Source organism: Camellia sinensis, chromosome 6 (genome assembly GCF_055761805.1).
Source record: "Camellia sinensis isolate YWXY chromosome 6, ASM5576180v1, whole genome shotgun sequence".
NCBI lineage: Eukaryota > Viridiplantae > Streptophyta > Magnoliopsida > Ericales > Theaceae > Camellia > Camellia sinensis.
The window spans coordinates 170,854,306-170,873,112 of record NC_138966.1 but is presented as its reverse complement, the minus strand read 5'-3'; the positions used below and the strand labels follow the sequence as shown (position 1 = coordinate 170,873,112).

Genomic DNA, 18,807 nt, shown 5'->3' with positions numbered 1-18,807 from the left:
TATTTTATTTTTACTTATTTAAATTACACACACATTTCATGTACCAATTGTGAGTTATATAATCTGATAAGAGAAAAGATATTATTATGGAAAACTCAAAAAAATTTGTTATGAAAATAATGTGACTGTGATGTTTATGTATTTAATAATCAATTTGATGGATTATTTCTTTTAACGAAACAAAGTGTCATGTTGGGCTTCTGAGGACCCACCATGGAGTAAATATCAATAATTTAAATTATGTAATGTGTAGAAATTGTCGAATATTTTATTCTTGTAAAAAATTACATTAATTAGATATCAATAACTACTTGATCAAATCACACTTATATTAATAATTTATTTTTTAAATCATAATTAATGTTGACATAAATTTGATTTGTTCAATTGACCGTCGATATCTAATTAATGTAATTTGTTACAAGAATGAAATATTTGACGAATTCTAAATATTAAACGATTCAGATTATCAATATAGACTCTGTAATAGGTCACAAAGCCCAATTTCGATTTTGAATTGGAGAGGAACTTGAACCTTATTTTAAAATGATAAAATCATTTTATATAATTTTATTATATAAATCTTCTATTTATATAACATTATTTTAATTTAATTAGTGATCGAATTGCCTAACCCTTAAAGCAAACACCTGATGAAGACATGAAGACACTCCTCACCATTTTAGTGCTAGAAAATAGAATCAGAGATTTTTTTTCCCCACCTATCCCCGTGACTTCCCAACTGCTAAACTCATCAAAAAGAACCAAAAGCAACAAAAATAACATAAAACAAACACAATGCAAGTGAGAGGAGAACACTGAAAAAACCAACAAAAAAGACGATGCAAACACCACCTCCGCCACAGCCCGCCGCCACCGCCGGCGCCGCTAAAACCACCACAATCTACATCTTAGCCACAGCCCTCTTCTCTCTCCTCTTCATCCTCTCTCTCTCCTCCTCCTCCACCTCCTCCTCCCCATCCTCACCTCCACCACTCGACCCATATCTCTTCCCAGACAAACAACCCCAGAGTAATCCCAACCATCGCCACCGCCTCCTCATCCGCAACCAACGTAACACCACCAACAACCTCTCCGACCCACCTCCCCCCTCTCCTCCCTCCCTCGCCTACCTCATCTCCGGATCCAATCGCGATTCGGGTCGGATCCTTCGCCTCTTGTTCTCCGTCTACCACCCCAGAAACCACTATCTCCTCCACCTCGATCTCCCCGCTTCACAGTCCGACCGTGACTTCCTCGCTCTCACTGTTCGTTCGATTCCAGTTTTCAGAGCTGCCCAGAACGTCAATGTGATTGGGAAGGCCGATTTTGCGTACCCCAAAGGCTCGTCTGGACTTTCTTCTACGCTTCACGGGGCTTCGATTTTGCTCAGAATTTCTGGGAATTGGGATTGGTTCATCAATCTCTCTGCTTCTGATTACCCACTTGTTACTCAAGATGGTTTGTTTGTTTGGTGACTCTGTCTGGCATAATTTTTTCTGAATTGGGTTGAAATCTGATTTTTTTTTTTTCCTTCTTCCTTTTTGGGTTTTCAGATCTCCTTCACATTTTGTCTTACCTGCCTAAAGATCTTAATTTTGTGAACCACTCAAGTTACATTGGTTGGAGAGAGTATGAACATGGACTTCCCAATTCTTTTTCTTCCAATTTATGTTCTGTGTGTAATTTGATCAATGTTGAATTTTAGTAATGTGATTTTTTTGTTGTGTTGTAGATCTCGGAAGTTGAAACCCATAATTGTTGACCCTGGGCTCTATCTTTCGGAGAGAACCGCGATGTTTTATGCTACTCAAAAGCGCGAATTGCCAGATGCTTTCCGGTTGTTCATGGGTGAGTCTTTGGTTTCTATTAGTTGGTATTCAAATTCTTGTAGTATAGATTTTGAGTTACACATTACACTGAATGCTAAGTACCCATATACTTGTCTGATCTTCAAATGCATATATTGCTAATAATTAGTATGAGAAATTTGATGCTGATGCCCAATTATAAATAGAAATGAATTCTGAATATACATGCTTTGGACATTACACCATTTTTGAAATTGCCTCTTTTTTTTGAAGAAAACAAAGAAAAAAAAACACTATACTCATCTCCTAAAATACATTCTATACAATCATTGCTCTGTCCTTGGAGAGTTATCTTTTTAGCAGTTATTAGCCAGACTCATGTAGATATTTGAACCTTTCTTGAGATTTCTTTTGGAGACTTTGGTGGACACAGAGAGCTGAAACTATATCACATGTCTTGTCCTGCCTATGATGTGGCTACTATTTGTTTCAGAGGATTTCACTTATCTTTGATGAGAAGGATTCCCTGCTTGAGGATAATACTGGAGGAGTCAAATTTGGGTGTCAAGTTCAAAAGAATTCAAAGGAATGTTTCTTTTTTTGATTTTATGAACTGGTGCTGTCCGTTCTCTTTCCTTGTATACTAAAGCTGCTTCTCTCATGGGGAGGCTATCTAAAAGGAAGACCTTTAACTCCATTTACATTGGGTGCTGGGGAATTACTGAATGGGGGCAATTTCCAGAGATGAAGCTATAGTTCTTGTATACTTTAGATGAGTTGGCATTGTGTGACTGAGCCAGATATCGTGCACTCTTGGAGAGTCTATGACTAAGAAGTATGGACACGGCTACAAATGCGGACACGGACACGGTGGGAATACGACAATAAAATATATTTTCATATATTTTTATTTGCTATCTAGATTAATATTACATTAACAAATAATCAATATTAATAAAAACTAACTTTAATTCTATTTTTTTTTTCTTAAAAAACACTTTTAAATTAACATTTACAATTTATATATTTTTTTATAGATGATTTATTAAGTATTTAATCTAAGTAAAAAATAATAAATATTCAACATTCATCAAAAGTACTAAATAAAATGGGAAAAAAAACAACTTGACATGTCCCTAGTGTGTTCCTGAAGTGTTCTCGGCGTGTCCCCTGAAAATAAATTAATTAAATAAGGGGATACGTTGTCCCATATGTGTCCCCGAATTGTCTGTGTGTCCGACACAGATACGGCACTTGTTTTGAAGTGTCGGTGCTTTACAGGTCTATGAGAAGCAGCTTATTGCATTTTAATCTTTGTATATCGAGGATGATCCTAGATCCTAATGTAGTTGTTGGATGGTGAAATTGTGATCCACTAGTTTGTGGTGCCTTGCTGATAAAAAAAAAAAATAATTAAAATTAAAAAAAAATTGTGGTGCAGCCTTCTTGAGGATAATTTAGTCATGTATGATTCTCTGGGCTTAAATTTGTTGTAGGTTAATTGAATGAGATAGTAGATTTTTTGGCTACCGTTGATACATTTTGACTTGCATGTTTAACCTAAGAATTTAAAGTTGAGAGTTTACATATGAGGTCCATATGTAGGTCCCCACAAATAAATTAGTTGTGCGTCCTGTAAAACATGACATACAGATGCATGTATGGTTTGTGTGCAGAGCTATAAAGACACACTTTTGCCAAACTCATTTTCAGATTTGTTAAATGCAATACGTGGATGTGAAGTTACTGGGTTGCTGTTAGCAAAATTATTTCCATTCATTCTTTCTCTAGGATGTGATAAGTATGCTTCAATGTGAAAGATTACTTTGGGAATCACCATAATTTGAGCTTTAATAGCCCAGAGAAGTTTAAGCTGTAAAAGAAAGAGTTGTAGTAAAGTAGAGAGTAAGAAACTTACAGCCCTTGTGGGACATGGAGACCATGAAAGTGGCATGCTCACAAGCACTCTTGTAGCCAAACCCTATTGGTTCAAGATGCACTATGGGAGTAGTAGCAAGTTATAGTGGTTTCTGACTTTCCATTCATCAACTGAAGCCTGATTTTGAAGTGTCTTATCTTAAATTAGTGCTGTGATCAATTATGGGGCACACCCAGAGAGTTAGAATCGTTGCAATTTTGTGAATTCGCTCTTTCAATGTGAACTTGTTACATATGGAGACCTTTAAATGTCATTAGCTTACTATTGATACTTAATACTGATTTTTAATACTAAAACCTTGGTGAAGCATGCAAGATCAATAACATAATTTGGTATTGTAGTAAAAGTTGAAATGGGTTCAAATAACTGACAATTATATGTCTTGTCTTAGAGCAGGTTCATCATCTTCTGTTTTGAGTCGTGAGGTTATTGAGTTTTGCATCTTGGGTACAGACAATCTCCCGAGGACTCTGCTCATGTACTTATCAAACACACCTTCATCGGCATCTGTATACTTCCCAACCCTTCTATGTAACTCTCAACAGTTCAATAAAACTATTATGAACCATGGTTTGCAGTACGCTTCTTTTGACACCAGACAGGAGGCCCGCCCACTCAAATCCAAGGATTTTCATGATTTCATCCAAAGTGGAGCGGCCTTTGCCTCACCATTTCTCGCTGATGATCCAGTTCTTGACCGCATTGACAGAGAAATTTTGAGACGCATTCCTGGCAAATTGGTGCCAGGTGGCTGGTGTTTAGGCGAATCTAAAAACAACACCTGTGATGTTTGGGGAGACGCTGATATTTTGAGGCCCGGTCGAGGAGCAAGAAGACTCGAAAAGCTTCTTGTTAAATTGCTCTCAAATGGGACATTTCGATCCCATCAATGTGTAGTGGAATAATATCTTCTCTTCCCCAGTCGATACCAGAGATAAGAAAGATGGACGAGAAAAAGAATTAAAGAAAGAGAAAAGAAGGGGAAGAAAAACCGAAAAGGAATGATACGCTTCGAATTGCTCTTCAATTATTTAAATTTTGAAAATTTTGCCGCTTAGGTTTAACTAGGCTGATTCTTTTATAGATGTGTTGTATGCTATAGCTCATCCAGTGGGAAATTGTTGTATATTGGATTGCGAGTTGCTATTGAAGCGAGGGCGGGATTATATATATTTTTTCCTCTTTTCTTTTTCTTCTCTGTAAAACATAAATGCTTGGTTAATGGTATTTTAATGGTTGACATGGAAGAACCATATTGAGCATTGTATGTTCACTGCCTGGAATCTCAGTGTTCTGGAGTTTGAGACATTCAACACATGCTTTGTTTCAAGAAGGCAACAAAGCAACATAATTCTAAGCCACTGATCTCTTGAAAACTATTTACTTTGAAAGCTCTGCCCCTCCCTGAAAGCATAGGAAATTGGTCTGTGTTGCAACTCCAATAGAGCCCAAAGAGCTTGCTAAAAAGAATTTTTCATTGTTGTATGAGCTTGCATCGACTAAACAGTAAAGTGAAAGGTTCAGTAGATGATTATGCTAGAGAAAGTCACCTTGGTTTCTGTGTTTGGGTCTTGGTAGGACTGCACGAATTGAGTTACTCATGAATAATTTGAGTTTGATTCATTTAAAGTTAGCTCATTTTATTTGTTAATTAAATAAGCAAATGTAAGTACATTAATATTTATTTTTAATAACATATCTAAGATGTTCTCTTTAATTTGTACTAGAAGATATGCACACACCCCTAGATATGTTTGAATTTGGCAGTTGAAAGGGCAATTTAGTAACCAAAAACTATGAAAAAAAGATTCATATCAAGAACCTTGTTTGCTTTTTATAATAGTATAGATTATTTCTTTGTTTATATATTTTTCACTTAATTTGCCTATCAATTTAAATTTAATTTTTTTCCAGCTCAACCTCTGCTTGTTTATCAAATCTTTGACGAATCAAGTTTGAGCTCAGATTAGCTAGTTTGTAGCCCAACTTGGGTTTGTGGTTACAATACAATGTCAGGTGGCTCGAAATATTATAGCTCGAATGACTCAAAACACTCAAAACGATGTCATTTTGGGTGCAAAACGACGTCGTTTTGACATTCAAATCATTCGAGCTACAAAAATTTAGGTTCCTAAACATGTTCGTATAAGATCCTAGACATTGTTGAAAGGAAATGGATAGCTTCTGTCAACTATACCTGTTTGGGTCCTGTACCTCTTTTGGATCAGTCTGAAGAAGAAATTTCCTTGAGAGTTGTTTTCTGGTTTTTGTCTGTTTCTCATACAAAACTAAACCAGTCTGATGCAGAAATTTCGTTGTTAATAAAATTTGTTTGGTGGTGATAGTCACATTTGAGCTATTGTACTACAAGTTTTTATTTGTCAGTCTTTAAAAAAATTAAAAAGTCAAAAAAATACTATTTTATTTAAGTCACATTATCTTATTTAAATTATATTATCTTTCTACCACATTACTTCAAACTTAATTCATACTCAACCCATCCTAAACAATCCCTTAATAATTGTTGTGTGCAGTGAAACCGCTAAAGCAAAATAAAGCAATTATTGAGCGGGTAGGTATGCGCAGGGCTGCTTCCCACATGGGTTAGGTTTTACACTTGAAAAAGGACTACAGAGTGTGCCACATGCTAATTACAATCCATGTTCTTGTTAGCCCACAATTATTCTAATTTTCTTGGCTTCAAAATAATTTTTAGGCTGCTTTTTAGGTGTTTTAAAGTTTTTTTTTTTTAAATATATTTTAAAAATGATAAACTAAAAACCCATAAAACGTAAAGACAAAAATAAAAAAGTGCAAAAAAAAGAAAAGCTCAAAAAATTGTTGACAAACTAGTCATGGTAGCAAAAGGGACAAAACAAAAAAGTAGCTTTTTTTTTGTTTTTTTTTGGCGGGGTATATATAACTGTTTTTCGCTTGACACGTACTGGATAATTATCATGTTTAAGTTTTGGGGTGATCCGAAGGGAATTTTTATTTTATAAAATCCAATCTGTTGACTTATGTGTCTTGTCATGCTTCTCACAGGCGAATTTATCAATGGCTAACCCTTTGGGATTAAGATCCTAGCCTATTGTTTAACAACAATATTAACTTCAAAAAAAAAAAAAAAGAAAAAAAGAATGCCCTCAACATGGTATTGTTTTTCTCTTATTTATTTATTTTTTAAACCCCCCTTCATGCTCAACAAATAAAATTTGAACCAATGTAATCTCCTTCACCATGGCAAAATATTAAAAATTCTATTCAAAATCTTGATCATTAGGCTTGAAAAGTATGCCTAATTTTTAGATTTAAATAACGTCACTCTTTAAAAAAATACTATACAAACAAATTATAAATTTTATAATTTTTTCTCACTACTTGACGTATCATATAATAATAAGATTTTGAAATTGAAACATGACTCACTTCAATAATATAATAAGTGTCACATTAATTAATAAAAAATTATAAAATTGATTAATTTATATAATATTATATATATATATATATATATATATTTTTTTATGCAAACAAAAGTATTCTATATCTTTTCAACATTTATGATTTCTTCACTGGCATCCACATGTACACATTCAATTACTAATGGTCACTGCAGTTTGGATCTTGTGTTATTTTAGTATTTGACTTTTTAATTGTGACATATTTGATTCTAAATTTTAAATTTTATTTTAAATAAGGACAATTGAAGATATCATTACTTAATTTTAAGGGCAAAGTCATCAATTTAATAAAATATAAATTAATTTGACAAAAATAAATGTTAAAAAAATATTTTTAATTTTTAAAAAATTATTTCTACCTACTAAAGATAAAATTATGTAAGATTGATAAATTTTTTACACATTTATTTATTTTACCAAATTAATTTTTATTATGTGTTGAGATGATGATCATATAATGGGTGGTTATTTTTATTTTCATTAAATTAGTTTCTATTTTTCCAAAAGTCAAATATGGCGACAACTTTAATACCATTATTAAAAATCAATCCATTAAATCAAAAAATCCAAAACTAAAAAAATTTTATATATTAAATATATTAATTACATATTAAAGTCTAACAACTACCTATTACATGATAATTATTCAAACACATAATAAAAATTAATTTGGTAAAAAATAAATAAATATCTAAAAGATTTATCAGTTTTTTATAATTTTATCTTTGGTGGGTAGAAACTATTTTTAAAAATGTTTTTTTGACATTAATTTTTGTCAAATTAGTTTATATTTTATCAAATTGATGGCTTTGTTCTTGAAATTGAGCAATGGTATCTCTAATTGTCCTTATTTGAAACAAGATTCAAAATTCAAGATAAAATGTGTCACAATTGAAATTGAAAAATCAGAAACTAAAGTGACACGAGTTCCAAACTATAGGGATTATTAGTGTAATTTGCCCTTCAATCTAATAATTGTTCACATCTTATTTCCTTTGTTGACAAGAAATGTTTTTTTGATAATAGAGTATCCGGGCCAGCATTTTGTAGGACGCACATCTCGATTAATCTCAAGGTCCTGAGCCAATCGATTAGGTAAAGATGCAGTGGCTCGCTAGTAATCCAGCTAAGGGTGGTAATCGAATTCAAGACGTTCAAGGTGCTATTCAAAATTTTGAAATCTAACCTAACAAGAAATGTTATTTGAAGGAGTTAAAGACGATTATCACAATAAATTGAGTGGTGCTATTCAAATTTAAAAACTAAATCGTTTTTCTAGTTTAATGATCAATGAACCAATCACTTTTATATGTTATTTTTATTTCTCATATATTCTCTAATTAATCAATCAATCATCTCATTTATATATTATTGAGTCAAAAAAAAATAAATTAAAAAATAAACTTATATATCAATTTTCTTTTCTAAACAAAGACCAATAGTTGTCTTAGATTTCAAAAATGTGTACAAAGTTATGAAAAAATAGCAAGAAATCTAGTTTGATTCTCTTAAAGACATAAGCAAGAGCTTGCAAATCAACTTTGATTTTGCCAACTCATCCAAATATAATGATTTTCAATAGATACAATTAATAAACAACTATTAATTAAATTTACCAAATTCCTCAACACAATTCACAACCTTAATGTTGTGTTTGGTTGGAAGATTTGAAAAAAGAAAGAAAAAAGGTAAATAAAATATAATTACATTTCACATAATTTTACATATATAGTATATGACAATTGTAAGTTAATATTGTTGGACACGGTGGACCTAAAATTTTTAAATACATAAAATTTTTATGTGTGAAACTATGTAAAATAAGAAGCATACATATAGTGTATGACAATTGTACCCTTAACGCAATAAGGTAAGCTTAGCTGGACATGGTGGACGTAAAATCAAAATTTTGATTTTTCCTTGTAAACTATCATCTACCTCTTATCTCTTATGTTATATTATGAAGGGAGCTTTTTAAGTAAATCTCATTTCTAAGAGTTTTGTTCTATATAACCCAAAACGTTTTAGATTATTCCATTAGGTCCTACTCATTATATAAAGACCAAAAACCCCTCAAGCCAAAATTCACGTTTATCATCTTTGAATCAAATAACAGTCACTCTCTCTCTCTCTCTCTCTCTCTCTCTCTCTCTCTCTCTTCTAGAAAATCACGGAGAAGATCTTTTAACCTTTCAAAATCCTAAACCCTAGTCATCAATTTCCTTTTTTCCCTCTCATCGTCTCTGCGCTGTTCTTTGCCGAAATCGCCATTGTCATCTCCATCTTCGCCGGAATCACATTGCCAACCACTTGTGGCAACCAAACCATCGAAATGGTTACCAAACGCAAGTATTCATCACTTATTTTCTATACAAACCCTAAAACTCTTCCTGAATTTGCACCAATGTGGATTTCCACACATATCCCTTGATTCTATTCATATAATGTGCGGAACCTCATATTATTGTTGTTGTTCCCTTAATCATGCGATTGTTGTTATTAATACTATTCATGATTGAATGTGAACCCCTCACCCCCAATTATATGATTTTTTTCATGAAAAAAAAATTACAATAAACATTCACATGGGGAACATAATTGTGAACCAACTCACTTGTTTCAGGTGTTGTTATTGTTGTTGTTGTTATATGTTATTCTGATGTGAACATTCACAATCGGCTTCAATTGACCACCCCTCCTCTAATTAATGGCTGTGAACATTCATATTATATGGTGTTTGATTATGAGATTTATTCTTATTTTTGTACTCTCAGTAATTTGTGTGAATATTCATATTGTTCATTGTATTTCTGTGCATATTGACACTATACAGGTCATTTTTATTTTAAACATAAATGGTTTTGTGTTGCTATAATTATGGCTTAATTAAATTTTTCTAAACTTTAACATTATTCACAATATGGCTTATGTGAATGTTAGTGTGAACATTTATATTATTCTTATTGCTAAAATAATTATTACATGGGTTTGGTCAATATGGTTATGTGAATGTTATTGTTGAGATAGTATGTAAATGTTTCCTTTGTGTTAAGAAATTATGTTTTTGTCAATGCGATATACTTTGATATCAATCATATGTTGGTGATGTCTTAGTGGCCCATGGTATGAATAAATTTGTTACATGATTATTGTGGATCTACCCATTTGTATGATATATTGTGAACATTCACATCAAGCTAACCTCCAAATAATAAGTGTCTTCTAATTGCTGTTCAATTTTAATGTGAACTTTAACTACTGCTTTTTAAGTTTAATTGTTTTGTGATGTTAACAATTTGAATGTTCATATATACACTCACTAATGTACATGTCTATGTAGTAAATATTGTCCTAAATTTTGCACAAAGAGGAATAAAGAGGATTACCATGTCAAAGAGGATAACGTACCGACAGAGAGGAGCACCCACATCGACATGTGTTGTGTTAACTACCACTGTAAGGCCCCGGTGTCCCACATCGGGAATGGAAGGGGAGTTCTTGGGCTATAAAAGTAAAAACCTGGACCCTTATATAGCATCGAGGCCTTTTCCCGAGTAGTGAAATCCCTATTAGAACTCCCCAGTTAAGCGTGCTCAGGCTGGAGTAGTTCTGGGATGGATGACCCACTGGGAAGAACAAATTCATGCGGGCGTGGCCCAAAGCAGACAATATCGATGCCATGCGAAGAGTTGGGGCGTTACAAATGGTATTAGAGCCGACTCTCCGGAGTACCGAGTGTGGGCCCCTGGCGTTTCTCGGTACATGTGGGCGGGCTTGCAAGCTGGCAAGCTACTGCACGGGGATGTGCAGCCATATGGGGAGTGGATTGTAAGGCCCCGGTGTCCTACATTGGGAATGGAAGGGGAGTTCCTGGGCTATAAAAGTAAAAACCTGGACCTTTATATAGCATCAAGGCCTTTTCCCGAGTGGTGAAATCCCTATTAGAACTCCCCAATTAAGCGTGCTTAGGCTGGAGTAGTTCTGGGATGGGTGATCCACTGGGAAGAACAAATTCGTGCGGACGTGGCCGTGCGAAGGGTTGGGGCGTTACAACCACCGATCAAATATTATAAGCTTAATTAAATTAATAACGAGTACCAAATTCTAAGAGGCTTAGTTGAACTGTTTGAGGTAAACTCCATTTTAGACATTATTTGATGCATTGACGAACGTTAAGATTGACCATGCCAAATGCATAAAATTTGATGATGTCATCGTAAGCGCGTTGAAAGCATACAAGCATGCCAAAAACTATTATTGATGTGAATGTTATAGTTTTCTCTGATACAAAACCCATGATTTATGTACAAAACCAATGTGTCCACTACCAATGGATGTGAACTTCACATCCTTTGCAATTTTGTAAAAATATTGGAATATATATTGATTGAACGAAAGAACCAGAATTAATTATTTTGGTTGTGCCTAATAAGATACACTAGTATGTTATCATAATGTTCACTATTACAAAGTCAATGCTAATATTCACATTGATTTTTGTTGTTTTATAATTATGTACACATACCTATTGGTTTCATATGACTAAACTAATTTATTTGATATTTTATTTGTGATGTTAACACTCACATTAATAATTTGATTGTGCATAAATGTATATTTCATGTTTATATACACATAGAATGATGGTTGGTGATTATTGCAATGTTGATATAGTCATATTTTTAGAGATTATAAAATCAATGTGAACATTCACATTGTTTCCACTGGTTTACAATTGTGTACACATAATCATTGGCTTAATGTGATTTTTTGACAATGCAATTTTGATGTGATTTTTAATACCACCATTCCATAATGGTAATTAACACTTTGAAACTATGATTTTATCTATATTTCAAAATTCATTGTGAATATTTACATTTGTATGTTTGAGTTAAAAATCACCATTTCATAATGGTAATTAACACTTTGAAACCATGGTTTTATCTATATTCCAAAATTCATTGTGAACTTTTACATTTGTATGTTTGAGTATGAACAATTACATCATGTTTATATCTAAAATAAAAATGGAGGCTTGTGGTTGTGTGATTTAATGCAATGCTGATGTGAATCTTAACATTACCTTGTCACATTGGTAATGAATATAGTGAAAACATATTCACCATTCAATATTATGGGGTGTTTTGGGAAGTTGATAAAAAGCTGACTTTTGACTTTTTACTAAGCTTTTTGGCTTTTTTGATAGTGATTTGGAAGTTGGTAAAAAGTTGATTTTTTTACTTTTCGATTTAATATTTTTTAAAAGTGTCACATCACTACAAAATCACCAAAATACCCTTAGCCAATTGAAGAAATTTACCTAAGCTGAGGCTAGTTTTGTAATTAGCCAAGCTGCGTTTTGGGAAGTTGCCAAATGGCGTTTTCAGCTTTTTGCACACTGCTGCGTTTTGTTTCTAGATCAAAAAACGCGGCGTTTTGTTTCTAGATCAAAAAACGCAGCGTTTTTTAAGAGTTCCCAGAACGGCACTATATAGGTGTGTAAATATGAACACCGATTGACAACACAATGACAATTTTCTATTTCAAATTAATGTGAATATTAACATTGATTAATAATATGAATATTCACATCATTTGTATTTTAGACACATCACCAATCTCAAAAAATTATTACTAAATTGAAATCCAACAATAAAAAATCAAAATCAATAATAGCAACAAAATCAGAAATCCAAAAAATCTCAATATCTCAAAAAATAAAAAATCATCACCCACATTTTCTTTTTCATCATCTTTATCTTCAATAGTTCCTAGAATTCTACCAATCTAAATCAAACCAAACCCACCTCCCTTCTCTACAAAGAAAGCCTATTATTATATCAAAGACCTTACTCGTCACAATTCCAACACCCATCTCTCAAACTTTCAAAAAAAATAGTCCACATAGAGTAAAACTAGAAACAGAAATAGAAATAGAAATGGAAACAAAACAACATCACCGAAGCTCGTCACCGCCTGTACCTCCACTGATTATGGTTGTTGCACCACTGTCGATTTCGATTGGATCACACTTGATTCGACATTCGATGAAGAGATGAATACGATCTCATAATCGTATCCCGCTCATCATCGTCTCTACCTCTGCTGCTTGTGACTGTCACACCACCGTCGATTTCAACTGGATCAAATTTGATTCGACATTTGATGAAGATATGAATATGATCTCATAATCGTATTCTACAGAATCCCCAACAAACAATGATCATGCAAAATTGCTAAAACAGACAAAAGCAAAAAAATGAAAAACGTATATATCAAAAAGAGCAAAATATGAAAAACGTGTATATCTTATTTTGTGTATAATACATATGAATAAAGTAAAATAAGGGTATAATAGTTTAACAAAAAATCTAAATCAGGAAAAAATGATCTCATAGAATAAAACTATAAATACATTGGACTAACTAGGTTACAAAGATAATTTGTGGGCTTATTAGAAGGGAACATAAGGGATTTATAAATAAATCCCCCCTATTATGAATAAAAATGAAATTGTATATAAGTATTCATTTTGTTGTGGGTAACCAACCAAACAGAAAATATATTGTTTGACAAATATCTAATCATTTTTCTTTTCTTTTCCTAACCCAACTAGGAAAAAAATATAAATAAATAAATAACAAATTATCTTCTCTGCTTTTTTTACATCTTGGAAATTATTGAATGATTCTAAATTGAGAAAAAAAGAAACAATAGTAGATTTCAATTAAAATCTTCCAACTCATCCGTTGCTTGCAATGCCGAAATCTTCAAACGCTGTAAAATCTTTGTAATAAAAATGATTCCCAGATTTTGAAAATGTTAACGAAGTTAAGACACATCCATAGAAATCTTAGGGTCTGTTTGGTAACGTTTACGTTTTCAGTTTATATTTACAAAAATTTTATAAACTTGTTTTTGTTTATTTTTAGAAAAACATAAACTACAAACGCGTTTGGTAATTGACAAAATATTTAAAAATATAAAAAATAGTAAGAAATGGCAAGTGGTGGCAAGTAGCGGCGGAAGACGGTGGTAGAAAGTGGTGACGGTGGGTGGTGGGTAATGGGTGGTGGTGGTGGGCGAGTGGGTGACAGTGGCGGGTGGTGGATGGTAGCGAGTGGGTGGTGGTGGTGGTGGCGGGTGGATGTCGGATGACGGGTGGATGGGTGACAGTGGTGGGGGGTAGCGAGTGGGTGGTGGTGGTGGGTGGTAGTGGCAGGTGGGTGGCGAATGGCGGGGGGTGGGTAGTGGTGGCGGGTAGGTGGTGGGTAGTGATGATGGGTGGGTAGGTGGGTGACGGTGGCGGGTGGTGGGTGGTAACGAGTGAGTGGTGGTGGTGGTGGCGGGTAGTGGGTAGTGGTGGCAAGTGGGTGGCAGATGGCGGGTGGTGGCGGGTAGGTGGTAGGTGGCGGTGGTGATGGTGGGTGGGTGGGTGGGTGACGGTGGCGGGTAGTGAGTGGTAGCGAGTGGGTGGGGGTGGTGGTGGTGGCAGGTGGTGAATGGTGGTGGCAAGTGGATGGCGGATGCGGGTGGTGGTGGGTGGGTGGATGGGTGACGGTGGCGGGTGGTGGGTGGTGGCGAGTAGGTGGTGGTGGGTGGTAGGTGGGTGGCTGGTGGTGGCGGGTGGTAGATGGTGGTGGCGGGTGGTAGTGGCAGATGGCGGGTGGATGACAGGTGGGTGGTGAGTGGTGGTGGCAAGTGGCGGGTGGATGACAGGTGGGTGGTGGCGAGGGGTGGTTGGTGGTGACGAGTAGGTGGTGGTGGCGGGTGATGGGTGGTGGTAGCAGGTGGTGGTGGCGGGTAGATGGTGGGTGGTGGTGGCAGAAGACGGTGGTAGAAAATGGTAACGGGTGGTGGCTAGTGCTGGGTGGTAAAAAAAAAATGCTCAAAACGGAAACACCTTTTTTAAGTTTACATTTTTTGGCCAAATTTATAAACTGAGACCATTGATTTATAAATCAAAAATTTTACCAAACAAGTTTTTATTTGAATTTTTAAAATTTTTGTAAATATAAACAGAAAACTGAAAACGCAAGTGTTACCAAACAGCACCTTATTGTTTCAGATACAGAAAATAGCAAACAACTGTTAGGTCGTGTTTGGAAAAACTTAAAAAAGGTTTTTTATTTGGAAAAAATCTCAAAAGTAAATAAATTTATTTGGAAGGATTTCACCATAAAATCTTTTGGCAACTAATTATCTAGTAGATCCCAAACTCCACGGTTCGTATCCGCATCCAATGATATTTTATATTTGAGTAATATTATATAAATAAAAAATTTAAAATTTATACATAATTTTTATATATAATGATGTGATTTATTATGAGTCATTCGCTTCAAAACAAAATACAATTGAAGATAAATTTATTTATAATAATAATATTTTTTAAGTTTTTTATATAAATTTTTTGAGCGAATATAATTTTCTTCTGGGCAAATTACAAATACCCCCTCGAGGTTTGGTGAAAATACAGATTCCCCTGAGGTTTGAGAAATTACAAATTGCCCCCTGAGGGTCAAATTTTCATAACAAATTAGAAGAAATTAGGGAGGAATCTGTATGAAAACAAAAATCTCATGGGACAATTTGTTATGAAAATATAAATCTCAGGAAGCGAGATGTAATTTCTCAAATCTCAGGAGAGAATCTGTATTTTTACTAAATCTCGAAAGGGGTGTTTGTAATTTGTCCTTTTCTTTTATATTTTGTCTATGATTTTTTTTTTTTTAAACTTTTAGAGTCATGTATACAATAAAAATTTATATTGTCACCATTTTAAAATTATTTTTTCTATTTCTCTCTATATATTTCTCATATTACTCTTTAAATTTTTCTTTAAAAAAAAAAATATTTTTTTTAATTTGATGTCGACAACACTACTATGCAAATAGTGGGGGCCATGACCACCAATTCAAAGAGTGTACATATGCACTCACTGAGATCTCACAGGATCAACGCCGCCACGTGCGGTGTCGGGAGGGTCAAAGATTTCAAAATTCAAAATTAAAAATTAAAAAACAGCCAACCGGACAACGTGGCGGGATTCTATTGGTTGAATGACGTGTTGGTCGGAGCTTATTGGGAGAAGGACTTATCGCTGGGGTCGTCCAGTTTTTAGAATTAGAAGTGTATTTTGGGCGGGTTCAACTCGAACAATTCGAGTTTAGTTTGAATTTTTTTAGAGTTTAAATAAAATATTTTTAAATTTGGTACAGATTTGGACAAAAATTTAAAAGTCCGAATTAAATTTGGACGGATTTGAGCAAAGACGTCAAGCAACCCAAACAACTCAAAGCCCAAATTATACATATATAGATATATAAAAATATTAAATATATATATAAAAATTATTAGCCATTACATGATATTAAAATAATTTATATTATTAAATTATATTGAATATATATCATATAAATAAATAACATTAAATCTTACTTTTTTTTCTTTTTATTTTCACTCATAAATTGTAAGGACTACTATAGTGGCATCTCTCTTACATTATATAAATTATTTATTTTGATGGTATTAATGATTTTCTATTTTTTAAAAAAAAAATTGTAAATAGAGTCAAATTTTAATAATTTAATAATGTAGTTGGGAAAAAAAAACTGAAATTCATTTATAATTCGGACAATTCAGGTTTAACTCGGATCGGGTTTGGGCAGACAATCTCGGGTTTCAATTCGAGCTTGGGCGGGCTTGGGCAGGTCTCAACACAACTTGGGCTGGGCTTGAATAACCTCTCAACCCAACCGAACCCCCTCGAATTGCACCCCTATTTAGAACCGGTTTATCTCACCTAATATGACTAAAATACCGCTAATCTTCAAGGGAATTAACATTCGTACCCTTCCTCCTAAGATCATCACAATCACCTGTGTAATGAACAAAAATAGAAATGTCATAATGGCAATAATCTTATCCAATGAGCTTCAGTTAGGATGCAATTTGAGTAGGATTAATCTAAACAACTCAAGCTCACTCCAAATTTTTTTAGATTTGAATTATAAAATTTTAAATTTGACCTAGATTTGAACTAAAATTTATCAATTTGATTTAAAATGTAATATAACTTGAGAAGAGTTTTCGCAATCTTTCAAATTTTATTGTTGTATAAAATAAATATGATTAACCAATTAGGTTAGTGTGGGGGAGGTTATGGGTTCAACCATTTTTAAGAAAAGTTGAATTAAGAGATAAGTATTTGATACATTGTAAGGATGGAGACTAAGACCTCGTTTGAGAACATGTTATTTTAGTAATTTTTTAACTTTTTACGAAAAGATTTGTAGAAAAATAAGGAGAATGATGTGACAACTAATATTAACTTTTTGGCTAAATCAAAAAGTTGCCAAACGAGGCCTAACTCTCATAAGTATTAATCTAATCTAACTATTAACAATTAATTTTCGCTGATAATAAATAAATATGAAATATTATAAATCAATGATTATTTTATCGTGGTTGGGATTAAATCATATTGCAATTTAATATATTCTATTGTCTGGTAAACATCTTAAATGAATTTTCCTATTATGATTCACGTTTCTATTTTTTTAAAAGCAATACATTAGCTAATAAAAATTGACTTTTTTTTTTTTTTTTTTTTTTTTTTTTTTTTTGAATTTAGGCAATAGGAAAAAATTTAAATTATTTTTTGACAAAATATTTTAGGTAACAAAACATAACTTTGTCAAATTTTGAACCGAGTTTGATTTTGAATTAGAGCTTTGTGAGGTCTAATTATTTTTTAACTTTGTAAACCTTTTAGTTTGGCTATTGGAGATGCTTCAAGTATAGATAATTCAATCCATAAGGGAACATTGGATTCCACAAATTTGATATATAATTGGCGAAATCACTTATCAGTGGAGCAAAAAAAAATATTTATAAAGAGGTAAAAAATTTATAATTTTAATTATTAATATTTATAAATTTTATCATTTTTTTTGTAAATAATTTTTTTTCCCTATACAATTAGGAATGTGTATCATATGTACATTTTATATATTTTTGTGGTACATGTTAATTATTTTTATAATAAATTTTATGTAATTTTCTAATAAAATTGCAACAATTTATGATTTAAAATTAAATAATATTACACATTTTCTATAGATTTTTTTTTTTAAATCACAAAATGTGTAACTTTACTATAAAAATTTATAATACTTATTATAAATTTTCATAAAAAATAAATAATATTTGTCACAAAATACATAATATGTATCAATAAACTGTGTAACAAAGGTGTAGTACACACCCCTAATAAGGAGAAGTTATTGGAGATGGGGGTGACTTTGCACAGCAGTCACAATTGTCCCTTTTTTAGGACACACTGTACGTCCTACCTCAATGATTTAAATGATTTATTTTTTAAAATTTATTAAAAATATATTTTTTTTAAAAAATAAGTTCATAGGATATTGATAATCTTTAGATAAGATTATACTTGCATTCAGATTAACACTCAAAATCACACTTATCATTTATTTTAATTAAAATTAAAAAAATTACTGCTAAAATAACTTACTCACAAAACAATCCTTAGGTCAAGTTTGGCAAGTCCATAAAAAGTCAAAAA

At 32.9% G+C, this 18,807-nt stretch overlaps 1 protein-coding gene across 1 annotated transcript; it reads left to right on the top strand.

The window, feature by feature from the left end:
• The first annotated feature begins 617 nt into the window (after positions 1-617).
• Positions 618-5,003, top strand: LOC114311161 (Core-2/I-branching beta-1,6-N-acetylglucosaminyltransferase family protein). Its single transcript, XM_028257226.2, has 4 exons — positions 618-1,461; positions 1,557-1,632; positions 1,736-1,851; positions 4,147-5,003. The coding sequence occupies exons 1-4, from the start codon at positions 843-845 to the stop codon at positions 4,653-4,655; spliced, it is 1,320 nt and encodes a 439-aa protein (XP_028113027.2). The 5' UTR covers positions 618-842; the 3' UTR covers positions 4,656-5,003.
• Positions 5,004-18,807: the final 13,804 nt, after the last annotated feature.